The following is a 13,631-nucleotide window of genomic DNA, read 5'->3' as shown; positions in this document are numbered from 1 at the left end:
ACAAATGTAGGCTGGTTAGGGGATTTAGGCCCCATTCTTATTCAAGTGAAAAGGCACAAGATATCAAAACTTATCATGTAAGTCCTGGGGTTTACGTCCCATAATGTGTACGCATCGTCCTAGAGGGTAGAAGCGAAGTCTGCGGACAGAGTTAAAAGTTATTAAAGTACATTCGGGATGAATTTTCGTTCAGGGAACATTCGCTATGCATTACCATACAGCAAAATAATAAAAATTCGATGTTTTAGTCATGCATTATGTCCGGCAAGTCATTTTAAGTAGGACTAATTCATAACAAAGAAATATTAATTATCTGCTAATCAGCTTCTAACACATCAGTATTACAATTAACGTACTAGAGATCTACACTCATGAGGCAAACTCCAAGAAAAAAATTCATGTATGTTGGCAGACGATGACAAAATATGTAATCTTTCTTTAAAGCAGATGAAGTACTCAGTCTTCACAAACACAGCAAATTATACAACGAAATGTCGTTTGAGAAGCACAGGTTGCTCAGGAAAGGATCTATATAGGCAGCGATTGTGTCACGTGTCAGTCTGTCGACTGTACTCTCGTGAACTATATTACTCAAGTCATTCAAGCACAGGTAGTCCATCGATGGTAATCGACGACATCGAACAGAACCATAACAAATTAAATTTGATCGAACCATGCATTAGCTATCACGCCTTATGCTGGAACGGGTAATTTGTTAGTTTCTCTTCATTAAGAAACTACATGCGCCAAGGTAAAGTTCGATAAATGACTAATTCTGCGTACACTTAATCACATATGACTGAACAAAGTTAAGGTCCATTTCATTTTTCGATAATGCGACACCAGTGAAAGTACCATTGGACTCGACTCGGCATAGCGTTCAAATGGTTCAAATGGCTCTGAGCACTATGGGACTTAACATCTTAGGTCATCAGTCCCCTAGAACTTAGAACTACTTAAACCTAACTAACCTAAGGACAGCACACAACACCCAGCCATCACGAGGCAGAGAAATTCCCTGACCCCGCCGGGAATCGAACCCGGGAACCCGGGCGTGGGAAGCGAGAGGCATAGCGTTATTCTATCGTTGGTTAAAATAACGGGTACCTCAACAGTTAAGAATACGAAAACCCAGAGATCTCAGATTACAACATTCGTTGACAACTGACCTATATTTGATCCTCTTTTTTTTCTCTCTCTCTCTCTCTCTCTCTCGGTCGTTTTATTTTTACTAGATTAACCTGAGTTGAGGGTGACAAGCAGTCAAACGAAACGGAGGTGCATAATCCAGTATGAGGAAATACCCACCACATGTGAATTCTGCCAAAGTAAAAACGCTAACTATAAATAATAATTCACCAGATACTATGGATACCTTATATAAAACCACTCAAAAAATGTACACCATCAAATCTGTCGACAGAGTTCACTTCCGTCCTATGTATGTTGATTATATGTCCATATATCCCCTGGTGTACCTACTGAAACAGTCATACCGCCGATGCCACTCCACCATAAAATGTCAAGTCTAGAGTCGCCCTGAAACACACTAAGTGCATTACGGAGAAGAAATGTATCTCCTGTTGTCGCTACCGAACTTGCGACAGGCATAAAGGGGTTGTGGCCGGGTGGATGTAATGGTATTTGTTTTACGCCGGTTGCAGCCCGTTAAATTGTTTCGCCAGTGGCTGTGCTTGTTAAGTGTCAGTGTTATCACGGCAGTCGTAAAGTGGCCCGCACATAAAACAAGGCGGTCCCGCGTTATCTGCGCTCGGCTTATAATGACTTGGAGCGATCCGAATTATCTTGGTGGACCGCAGCTAGTTACCGAAGAGCACCCCCACACTCCCATTAAAACTCTGCGTAAGGTTTATTTCCAGGTTTGTCCAACTTTCGCGAGTTATTCCGCCGCCTGCTGTGGCGATAATACATATGCGCCAATGGAAATTTTAATAGCACTCATTGGCAGTATCCGTGGTGGAGGTATGCTCTTGATTGACTGGTTTATTAGCACCGCTCTCATGGATTGTTACACAGTGTGCCGAGAGAGAAAAGATACTGAAAAATGTCCCGCACTTTACAGTCTGGTTTCTCCGTATCGAATAAACGGTATTAGCGACGGTCAGAAAGCGATGGATCATGAACGATTTCACAACTGGAACATATCCGTGTGTATCCACAGTTATTCACAATAGTAACAGAATACATGGAAGGAAAAGCAAGCAGAAAAAGAAAGCCTAGTACTAAACTGAAAATTTCCTTTTTTGGTTCCGTATTAAACGTTTCTATCAAACGTGGACAGACTATTCTGCTGCTAGATTGGGTACACACAAATCAGGCCTATAAATCTGCCTAATACACCTAACTTTTGCTGTGTTAATGAATGGATGATTCAGATCATCATAACCAACAATAATAGAGGAAATGGCGTTAAGTGCCTCCTTGTAAGTGTTATCTTTCTTATCCTCTTGAGGCCGTACACGAAAGGTATGTTGGAGACATGAGAATTATTTTAAACCCTGTCATAACTAACAGTCCTCGAAATCTGACTGAAGCATCTTTGGCCTGTCCTGGGTCTGCCATGTCCCATATGCGTTCCAGTCTCAGGCGAGTGTTGCTACCCCATTTGTACAGTCTACAATTACCTCTTGTAAACTCTGTAGGAATATCAAATCGTATAGAACGGCGAGTTGTATTTTAAGTACACAGCTACATGTCTGTATAGCAAGGTGAAGTGCAGTTTAGGAAAATTTTCTTTCTGCGCACTAAAATGTACTTCGTCCTGTTAGAACTTTTTATTCAGCCAGTTGTGTGAAAAAGTAGAATATATGAAAAATCGAATTCTTTTACACTGGGCATTAGGGGTATAGATACAGATATTGCGACAACTGGTACCTTAATATATACTCACTTCAACGTGTTAATTGCTTTTTCTCTGTGTCTGTCGATGTTCCCGCAAACATGCCCCAAAATTTACTAGTTGATGTTTTCTACATGGTCATAACTGCACTGTGAAGTTGTCTACGCCTTTCAATATAGACTATCCACCTTGCGTCCAAGTGTCCAAACTTCATTATCTGACCTACTGCCCAGGGGAAGATAAATGTTGGTGGATTGCTTGCACCATCCATACTTGGAGGTACTAACTAACCGAAAAACATTCTACTCGTAATAGCTATAATAATTAGTCTGCAAATGAAGTAAATGCTGATGTAATGTTGTTCAGTACACTGTCCTCAGCCATCAACGCAAATATCTATACTTATACCCCTAACGCCCTGTATTTTCAGTACGTTCACAATTTCTGTTACAGTTTGGTATCGTTTAAATTTGCCCACATGACCTGAGAGTACTACCATTCTTACGAAAATATATTTCTTCTTTTTCAGAGAAACGACAACTTGGACCTGTCTCTTTCCGTATCTCACGGATTTCATCACAACGGCTATATGGGGGACCAGGTAAGCAAACTCTGACATTTACACTGTAATGAAACAAAATATCCTAGTACGAAAAGCAAATATCCTCTGTTTCGAATATTGTCACAGGATGGGAGATATCAGAAATTGGAAGTAAAGTTATATTGGAGCCTAATACCTTAACGAGCATCAGTCGGAGTGAAAGGAGACATTAAAACAATTTCTTGAGATAAATGATGTTCAACTATTCAGCTGGTATAATTATTATAAAACAGCTTTGAAATGTGGCTAAATTTCTTTACAGGTCATTACTGGCATTTGTGACTTATGGAGGCTGTGCACAGCACATAACAAAGACAGCTTGTCCTGCAAATACACTCGTGTGGAAAACTTAAGGACGGAAGTAATGTTCGTGTGATGTGTCACTGCCAAGTAACATTGCTCGATGAGACTTAGACCATATATCGAAAAAGCTGCTACGGTATGGCGGGTCATGTGGTTCTCAACCCTTACAGTACCAACATATTTTTCATAACGCGCAGTGCGGGGGGGGGGGGGGGGGGGGATTCTTGAGATGTCTTTCAGTTCTTGAGGTATATGCTTCCTGTTAGCTTGTATTCACCCCACGAGAATTAGCTTGTGATTCCTCCACAAATCTTCGGCAAAATCAGCACAACTGTAATATCTGTATGTGGTGACGTTGCGTCCTGAATTATGTATAGGAACAATCAGGCGTTTCACTACAGCTGCAGCTGATTTTAATTGTTGTGGACTACCATTTTTATTTCCTGCATACACTTCCACGCTGGGAACATACATACGAGTATCTGGCTTTAGAGTCATTGAGCATTCGTATAAGTATACCGTACGTTCCAGGTTTCTCCTTCATGAACACATCGAAGGGGCACTTGCCACGGAACAACGACAACATTTTATCGGTAGCAGTGTACATCCCAGCAGAATAATATCTCGATAGTAATTCATTCATTTTATCAAATACTTCTCGGACTGCAACAAACTTGTCATGTTCCCTGCGCTCGTTTCACGTCCTTCTGTCATCACATCTTATTATTTTAGTAAGCTGACGGAATATAGTTTTACTCATAATAGCAGTATAAACAAACCTTCCTGAAATATTGGACCATGAATCGGGAATAGGTGACTTAATATTGCTCTCCTTCTTCATAATAATAAGTAATCCTATACATGCCATGGATTCAAGTCTGTGTTCTGGGTAAATTCTGTCTCAATGCTTCTGCACTGGTATGCTTTATTATGACGTTAATCATTTGTGGAGAAAAAATATTTTCAAATGATTCTCGTATTGTTTCTACTGAGGTTTGGACGTAAAAACTTTTCCAGTAGTTCTCAGTGACCTTATCAACTGCGTCATCATCCGCTGCACGTGCCCAGAGTTCGTCTTCAGAATGTGTTTGTACATCGTCACTATCTATTTCGTTCTTGAGTTTTGCAGAGCAGTGTGCAGTGGATCTGAAGATGTTCAGAATATGAATGAAACAGTTTATCACCGTGAAGATAAATACGACAGTAGACTGCAGTGAATAACGTTAGAATAATAATAAAGTAATCGTGGATTAAGCTACACCAGATATCATAACAGACTTCATTCCTTAAAGGAGTAATGTCTGAGTGGAATCTTTACTTCGCCAGAATTAAGATTGTCTTCGGGGCTATTCACTTCCTTTTTTTAACTGATTTGTGTTATTTCGGTAGCAGTTTACTCCACAGGTTAAACTCAAGGCACAAGGCGAGCGCCAATACAGTTTCTTTGATAATACTACGGTCGTTCCACTTCTATGTAACATCATATTCGACTGGGATCTGCGCTCTAGCAAAACGGAATGCTACATCTCTTCTGTCTTCTGGCGTACATGTTTGTCATACCTCCACTATGTTTCACTCGCCAAGCTTAATATTTAACTGACGTGGTTTCTCATAGTGTGAATACGTACGAAATTTATTTTTTAGTACACGCCAGAGTGAAAAATTTGTACACTGCTTTTAATAAACCGGATTACAAAAACCCATTTATATTGTCACTGTACCGTCATACAACTAATTTTTGTGTATGATAGTCCTCTAATAGATGTAATACGAATTTTACAACTAATCTTTGCGTACGATCGTCCTCTAATAGATGTAATACGAATTTTACATCCTTGTAGAAATCTGCGAAAGCACAGTCCCTGCAAGGTGGGCTTGTGATACCACTTTCAAAATAAAAATTTCCTAAAGCAGACAGTGAAGCAGTGTCGCTAGACGTAAATTTCTATGATCCGTCCCAAGCAATAATGCGTCGATCATCATATTTAATTGCATGTAAAGCAGTAAGTAAAGCTGCGATCGCTTCAAAGGTTACATTGCTGGCGTCACTGAGCGTGGCCGCATTGGAGAGCGGATTCTTGCAACCAGTTATGGCGAACCTATACTAGAACCATAGTGAAACTTCTCTTGTTTCGCGTTCAGTATATGCCAGCAAATATGAAACCCATAAAAAGTGCTAGGTAGAGTCGTAGAACTAACCCGATATAAAGTATCGAACTAACCAGTTACTAATCTGAGGCTAGCCAAACAGATCAATCAAACTGAAAGACAGTACAAAACCGCCTACGCGTTTAAAATTTGCGACTATTAAGGTGAGCTTTGTAAACAGTTTTATTCATGTGAAATTTCCATTACTTATTTGCAAACAGATCTAATGCTCAGATTTTATAATAAATGAGTATACAGTTGATTTAATCATTTCATGAATTTCGGCACATGGATTGGTGATACGAAATACTTAGTTATTAAGCTCCTTTGCTGTACAGTTATGACAAGCACTGTGATGTTGTCCGTTGTTTTCATATACTCGCCCCAGATACGAGACGTCCTCGCACGTACGTAATGGGAAGTTTGATAGGATGTTCACCGAACGGAGTGTATTCCGCTGCAAGTGTGCACATTGAGTTACACGCACGCGGGACCGCTCCTCAAATAGAGCACCGCGAAAGAAAACACGCCACAGCGATTCAGCTAACTGAGCCCGTGAAACGCATAAACGCCAGTAAACAGTTTGTTTCCCATATTGGCTTTCCACATGGTGTGACAGCGTCAACAGTCGGCAGGTTGCGTCGCCCGTGGTGCGTGCTCTGGGCGCTAATCAATTATTGGCAGTGGTACCTCAGCTCGCCAGCCCAAACCGCGCTCCACTCAACTGTTAGCCACTGCTCTTTTTGTTCTGCGGAAAATGTCCCGCCATCAACAACACTTCACTTGGCAGACGTTTGCATTCTTTGCGCAGTTCTCCGACCTGGAAGATCAAAGCGACGGAGGCAAAAAACCGAAAAGCGGGGACCCCCTCTGTAACGTCAAAATTTCATATTGCAGCCCACCGCAACCGGCTGAAAAATAGATCTGTCCTTTGGTCCGGGCCAACCTACAGACGCCTTGTGCAGGGCCGAAAAATAAAAAGCTGGCTTTGAGGGAGCGGCTCGCAGCTTGTCGGGTGACGTCCGAGGCTGTTATTCTCGCATCCTGCTAGAAGCATCCGTAAAGCAATAGGATTAGCATCCTCGCCTCTTCCTCTAAAAATTTAAAGGTGTAGTGTGGTCTTCCCTACTTGGACCTTCCAGCAGATATGTTTCTTAGTCATGCCTCCGCACTTACAATCTTCGTCTTAACGCAATTCCCAAACCGAGTCCCATGGAAATCTCTGCTCAGTCACAAGGAAAAAATGTACAGTACTTTTTCTTTGGAAAACTATTTCAACCGTTTAATATTTACTGTCGTTATCCAAGGACGATGCTTATTCATTTACAACTTAAGTCTTAGGAAGCAATGTAAGTACGTAGTATGTGTCACATTTCGTTGAAACTTCGATCAGCCGCATATTTTTTACACGAATAGACCTGAAAAATTGTAGAAGTGGAGCAGTAATAAAGGACGAGATAAATCTCACAGATGCAAAGACAAAAATTGATTTTTGATGTTCTCTCGCCAATTCCAGTTTCCCACGACTTTGACGACAAGACTAGATATCAACAGATACTGTGAGTTCAGTTCTAAGAGCACATCTTATGCCATCGCTTGTATAGAAACTGACGAAGGTATCGTAATACTGTGCAGAAAACCAGAATCAGTAATACTATTGTACGGGAGTTTATTGAGAAGCTTAACTACTCATTGAAAAGAGAAGCTAATAAAATTTTGATCTTTTCGGCGGTCTTAGCAGATAGGGGTGGCTGAACAGAGAGAGAAAAATCACAATAGGTTCTTAACACATCCACATCGCTAACTGCTTCGAAGATTGTATTCCTACTCGTCAAGCACGTGCAGCGTAAAAAAGACGATGGCAAAATAAGAGACACTGACATGCATGCGAAAGCGCAGAATCACGCAGGCTACTGTATCTAAGGTGGATAGCGGATCAGTAGCGGAAAGGACAAAAAAAGAGGGGGGTGGGGCCGAAGCCATGTTTTGCAGTCCGTTTGCCTTAGTTCAGGTATAGTTCTTGTGGCGTTTCGTATGTTTGGTGTCCATCAAAAGAGTCCCCATATAATTGTGCTACAAATCCAAATTGTGGATTTCATCAATGTCATGTGTTGAATTTTAACTGCTACAGTCAATTCCAAGTTTCTGGTTCCCAAGTTCTTGTGCTGTTAGCTTTTTCTACCTACGTGGCATGTAAATACTAACGAGTCAGAACTTGTATCCATCGTACAATATTTATTATGTAAACAACTCACAAAAGACTTTCACAGTAACAGCTGACATACGACGTGTACTATTGTCAATCTAGCCGCGCGGTCTAAGGCGTTGCAGTTATGGACTGTCGGCTGGTCCCGGCGGAGGTTCCAGTCCTCCCTCGGTCATGGGTGTGTGTGTTTGTCCTTAGGTTAAGTAGTGTGTAAGCGTAGGGACTGATGACCGTAGCAGTTAAGTCCCATAAGATTTCACACACATTTGAACATTTTATTGTCAATCTACATTTGGATGGCACCCACAGAAATACGAGGCGTGTTGAAAAGTAATGCATCCGAATTTTTCAGCACGGCCTTGTAAAAAATGGTGCATGTCCAGATAACCTACCACAATATCAATTCACTCTTAAGCGCTGTTTGACGTCTCTCTAAAATCTATTTTAAGGCATCCCTCTCCCCATGAATTGAAGGGATATGAGGTCACAAATGCAGAATAGAATCATATACTAAATGATGAAACTAAGCTGCCAGAAGACTAGCGCTATTTTAATTTATATTAGTGTTAACTTAGAAGAGTTTTCCCTTTGCATTAAATTTGGCTGAAAGTATATGAATGTAGTAGCAACTATACTTGAGCTTACTAATATTTACACAAACCTGTCAGGCATCTTAGCAAAGTAAAATAAATGAAATTTTTACAACATCTAAAACGGCTGAGAATTGATGTGTAAAGTATCTCAGCGTAAAGGAATTTTCGTGCTGGTTAAGAAACTGGTCTTAGATTTTGCGAGTCTGTTATGCTTGCGTTATGGAGAATTTAAATATCCAGATACATCCTATATGGGCCAGGTCTCTCGTTATATGGGACCTAATGTCTCAGAAGACAAGATATTCGTGTCAGATTTATTTTCCTCGACTCAGCGTTCCTCTGTTGTCCACAACAATCGTTCCCCATTTTTTATAAGTCACATATTTTGCAAGAAATCTCTGACATCTAAATCCTTCTCTTTTAATAAGTTTTAAACCACATTATGCTTGTACACATACAGAGTGAAAACTGGTTCCCTACTTTCAGGTAAGGGGATTTTCATTCTTTAAATTGTGCTTCTTGTGAAACTCTTCGGCTCTATGAAACAGAGACTGCGAACTGGTGGTATACCCAAGTGGAAGAGAGGTCGACACAAGAATGTTATACCGAAAGAATCCAGTGCTTTATTATGAAGAGCAAGTATTCGTGAGAGGACACTGTAACACAGGAAGTACCCCAAAGATGAACATTTGATAGAACTACTCATGATATCAAAATAATTACACCATCTGACAAGAAGATGAAGAACCCAGAAGGGGAGAAGGAAACGAAATAAAACTTCACAACTTGAGAAGATATTTGGTGTTATGCAGTGACTACAAAATTAAGTCAAATTTACAAAGAACTTGGCAGTATGAGTCCACTTATCAGTTTGACGTTGCACTCCATCTCGCCTCGATGCATGCACTGGTTCGATTTGGAAGAGTGCCAAGAAGGCGCCGTAATCTGTCCTGAAGCAACCTAGCCCACAACAGCGTACATATTTTATCGGTGAGTGATGTGCTGGTCATGGGAGTACCCACGCAGACAGTTCAGTGACACGTGCCATGTGTGGACGAGAATTGAGTTGTTGAAAAATGGCGTCACAATACTGTTGCATGAGAGGTAGTATGTGAGGACGCAGGATTTCCGCGACGTCCCGCCGTGGTGTCAGAGTTGCCTCACTGCCAGTTATGACCTGAAGTCTCACCAGATGAGTCGTTACTCCATGACGCCAGGAGTAACACCAATCTGCCTCTCCAGAACACTGGAAAAATGAGACCTATCCCCATGTCGTCGCCATACTCACCGAGATGGCTACCCCGGATAGTGCAGAACCGCGATTTATCGCTGAGTACAATGCGACGCCATTCATCGGCAGTCTTTGCTTCCCTGGCACGGTACAAATCCAAACTCAGCCGTTGGTGTTGCGGTCTTAACGGTATACTACGCACGGGACGGTAGTTTCCTAGTCCAACTGCCCGTAGTCTCTGACCAGTGGTGAGGGACGATACAAAATGTTGCAGGCATTTCATTACATGTTATCGGGTGACAGGCGGAGACGTGAAGAGCTACGACTTGACTGGTGCAAAACATGGCTATCCTCCCTTCTGGTGGTAGGAAGTGGTCAGCCGAAGCCTTGACGAGGATGGCTGACGTCACGTTTCCATGCACTCGGGCCACTGTCACATCCGAATGCCCCAAAAATCTGGATACTGTTCGAGTCGACCAGTTGGCCAAATGGCGACCCACTATGAGGCCCGTCTCAAACTCTATCAGGTGCTGATAACGCTGCCTCAAACTAGTACATGTCATCTACACGCCCTCCAGTAATCACTCAACAACTGACGCTGTTGTCGTCCCTTAACACCTTACTGGACCCGGTAACGATAGGAAACACCAACATAAGTAATGCACTCTGGAGGTCGTTCTACCCGTCACACAGAATTTAGACTTCAGTCATTTGCATTGTCGCCGATTATGTGCACGTGTACGAAGTCTCACTGACATCTGACCATGTCTTGTAGGTATTTCACTTGTTTTGTCAAGTGTGTATATAAACGATTTCTATGATTATGTGAGGGACAGTCACATATTGTTTACATGAAGAAAAGTATAACCGTTGAGTAACAAAAGGCAACTTCAGAGCTCCACGTGGTTTGCAGCTTATCTTAAATGCAGATAAAAAGTGGATAATTTCCGTAAGCAGAAGGGGAAAACAAGCCGATAAGATTCGAAGAAAACATTGACAAGGCCTCGTATGCAGGTACATGGACTAAATATTAGGCGTAACGTGACGAACTGATATATAGTGGAACAAACACGTAGTATTAATTGTAGGAGAGGGAACTGAAGACCATCGTTTACTGAAAGAATTCTGGGTAAAGTAGGCGTATGTAGAAAGGAGAGCCATACAAGACGCCTGAGCAATTTAGTGTGTCTGGGATCCTTGCCGGATTGAGCCGTCGGAGGAATTCGGATTCATGCTGCTAGAGTTGTAATTAGTCAGTGAAGGGATCAGCAAGATATTTATATGGAAATCGTTGGAGAAAATAAGTGTACTCTACAGAAAGATTGTTGCATGTGCTGTACTTAAAGAACCAGTAAAACGATCCATTGTTTCCATAACTCATTTCTCTTAAGGATGATGAGAACAATTTAAGACATGTTAAGACATGAGGCATACAGGCACTGTCCTTCGCTTCTTTAGAGAACGTAATAGGAAAGTAATTGACCATCAACAGCACAGAGTGGTCTTTTCACAAGTTGTAAAATCGTTTACGAAGGTTAATGTGGATGGAGATGACAAACCAGTTAATCCCAAAATTCTCTTAATATTGCAAGCATGTACGACGGGAATGAAATGTTGTGTCGTAGCAGTGCTCATTGACTATTTGAGGGATCCTGTTGTGCAGTTCACCCTTCGGAGCCACGGCATTTCGGTTCAACACCACATGACTTGGCAGATATGCTACATCGCCTGCCAGCGCTTGACTGAAGTTAGGGAGTGTGACGGGCAATCCTTGGTTTCTCTTAATTATCGGTTTTCTACTTCCCGTCGTGCGCCTGCTCCCCACCACATTAAAATTCATTAAAATACTATTTTTAATTGCTGACAAAAAATTAATTACTTTGTAACACCACTTCATTAGCATGTAGATTAAGCCGTAATTCGGTAATTTCCACATTGTTTCTTCGCTGAACGGCCATCTCGCCCGGGAGAGTGGATTTTCGTGGCGAGGGATTAGACGTCCGCTGTTGTTGACAGTTCTGGAAGCCACTTTCTCTGTGTTACCCTAGGGGCCTTGCTGCAGTTCTATTCTACAAATCGAAAATAAATGGGAGTTTGTCAGCTCTGTGTACGCCCGATATGCAATGCGTCCGTCGTTTCCTGCCAGCGTCGAGAGGGCTAAAATAGTCTCTAGCGCTAATGTTTGTCTTCTTGTGACTAATCCGAAGATGAATGACGCGAGTTTTTCTCCATACGAGGTGTGAACCATATACGATATTGGAGCAACCCCATAAATTTAACACTGCGGATCCTTCAACGAAATACAAAAAAAAAAGGTTCAAATGGCTCTGAGCACTATGGGACTTCACTTCTAAGGTCATCAGTCCCCTAGAACGCGGCCGCGCGGTTCCAGACTGTAGCGCCTTTAACCGCTTGGCCACCACGGCCGGCCAACGAAATACAAAACTTGAAAACGTGGGTGGTATGCATTTTCTTCCTTCGAGATACGAGCTTCTGTCATCAGTAAAATGTTTCCTTTCCTGGTCATACTGGCCACGGAACTTAGCTTTTACCGAAAAATCAAAACTTCAACAAATATTTTCTGTGTCCCTTTATGCGAAATCAAGCACCATTCTTTTTTTTTTAAGCGCTAGGAAGGTAAGTGTGCCAGCTACAAATGGTTTTACGTTTAGGACTACAGGAGCTATTATCGCCATCAAAAATCGTTTCCCTTTCATATATTTCCTCGGCCAGTAGAACATGGCTGATGCCTTTCGAAATAATATCTCGTGCAAATACGATATGTAATGAACTATGCGAGGAATTACTCGTATGGATATGGTTCTAAGTTTTAGTGTATAAAATATGTCTTGACTAGTGGATCACTAAGTTCATAATAAAGCCCATGAACAGTTTCTCGCACAGTTCTCGCTGAACGGAAAAGATTACAGGGTGACATTAGTGCGTACCGATCATGTCACACGTGGCGTGATCTGTACAACAGAGGCTCCTCCCGCCAGAGGTTCGAGTCCTCCATCGGGCATGGGTATGAGTGTTGCCCTTAGCGTTAAGTAGTGTGAGTAGTGTGTAAGTCTAGGGACCGATGACCTCAGCTGTTTGGTCCCTTAGGAAGTCATACACATCTGAACATTTTTGTGCAACGGAGACTTCCACATACCTGAATAATATACCTCTCTCTTGGTCTATGCGTTAAGCGGCAGGAGTCTGATCGTTATCACGGGGATCAACTAAACGGTGGCTATTAACAAAATTGCTGCTGTGGAAGTACAGTTATCCTACTTCCTCTTAAAAGTATACATAATAAGTTCGTATTATTGGTGTTCATTCTAACTTTCCTGGCACTATGTAAACGTGAAATACACAGACAAAAACTTCTCGTAATTCCTAAATGACGGATAATTTCAGCTAATTCTCTGTGGTTGGTTCCTTTCCTGCAACAAGATCATGGTTGGACCGCTACAACAACAGCGATATTATTGAGGTCTCGCCTTCTGTAACACAAAGGATCAGCACTGTTTGTGGTAAACTACTTTGAAATATTTCAGAGTCTGCTCATGCATTCGTGCTAAGGTTCTCATTACATGTTTATACGAATTTATGATATAGGCGAACAATTACGACAACTCAGAAGCAGAACAGAAACAGGGCCTATGAACGCCCGATTCCTTCCACTCAAGATAAACAAATAA

At 41.8% G+C, this 13,631-nt stretch overlaps 1 protein-coding gene across 5 annotated transcripts in view; it reads left to right on the top strand.

The window, feature by feature from the left end:
* LOC124714486 (thymocyte selection-associated high mobility group box protein TOX-like) overlaps positions 1 to 13,631 on the top strand; it is a 488,444-nt gene that overhangs the window by 347,244 nt on the left and 127,569 nt on the right. For all 5 annotated transcript variants that reach the window (XM_047243029.1, XM_047243024.1, XM_047243027.1 and 2 more), the window contains one exon: positions 3,390 to 3,461. In XM_047243029.1, coding sequence (XP_047098985.1) covers positions 3,390 to 3,461 — 72 coding nt within the window. The remainder of the gene's footprint in view (positions 1 to 3,389; positions 3,462 to 13,631) is intronic.

The sequence above is a fragment of the Schistocerca piceifrons genome, chromosome 1 (assembly GCF_021461385.2).
Source record: "Schistocerca piceifrons isolate TAMUIC-IGC-003096 chromosome 1, iqSchPice1.1, whole genome shotgun sequence".
Classification (NCBI taxonomy): Eukaryota; Metazoa; Arthropoda; class Insecta; order Orthoptera; family Acrididae; genus Schistocerca; species Schistocerca piceifrons.
Note: the sequence above shows the minus strand (reverse complement) of the source record. Positions and strands in the feature narration are given on the sequence as shown.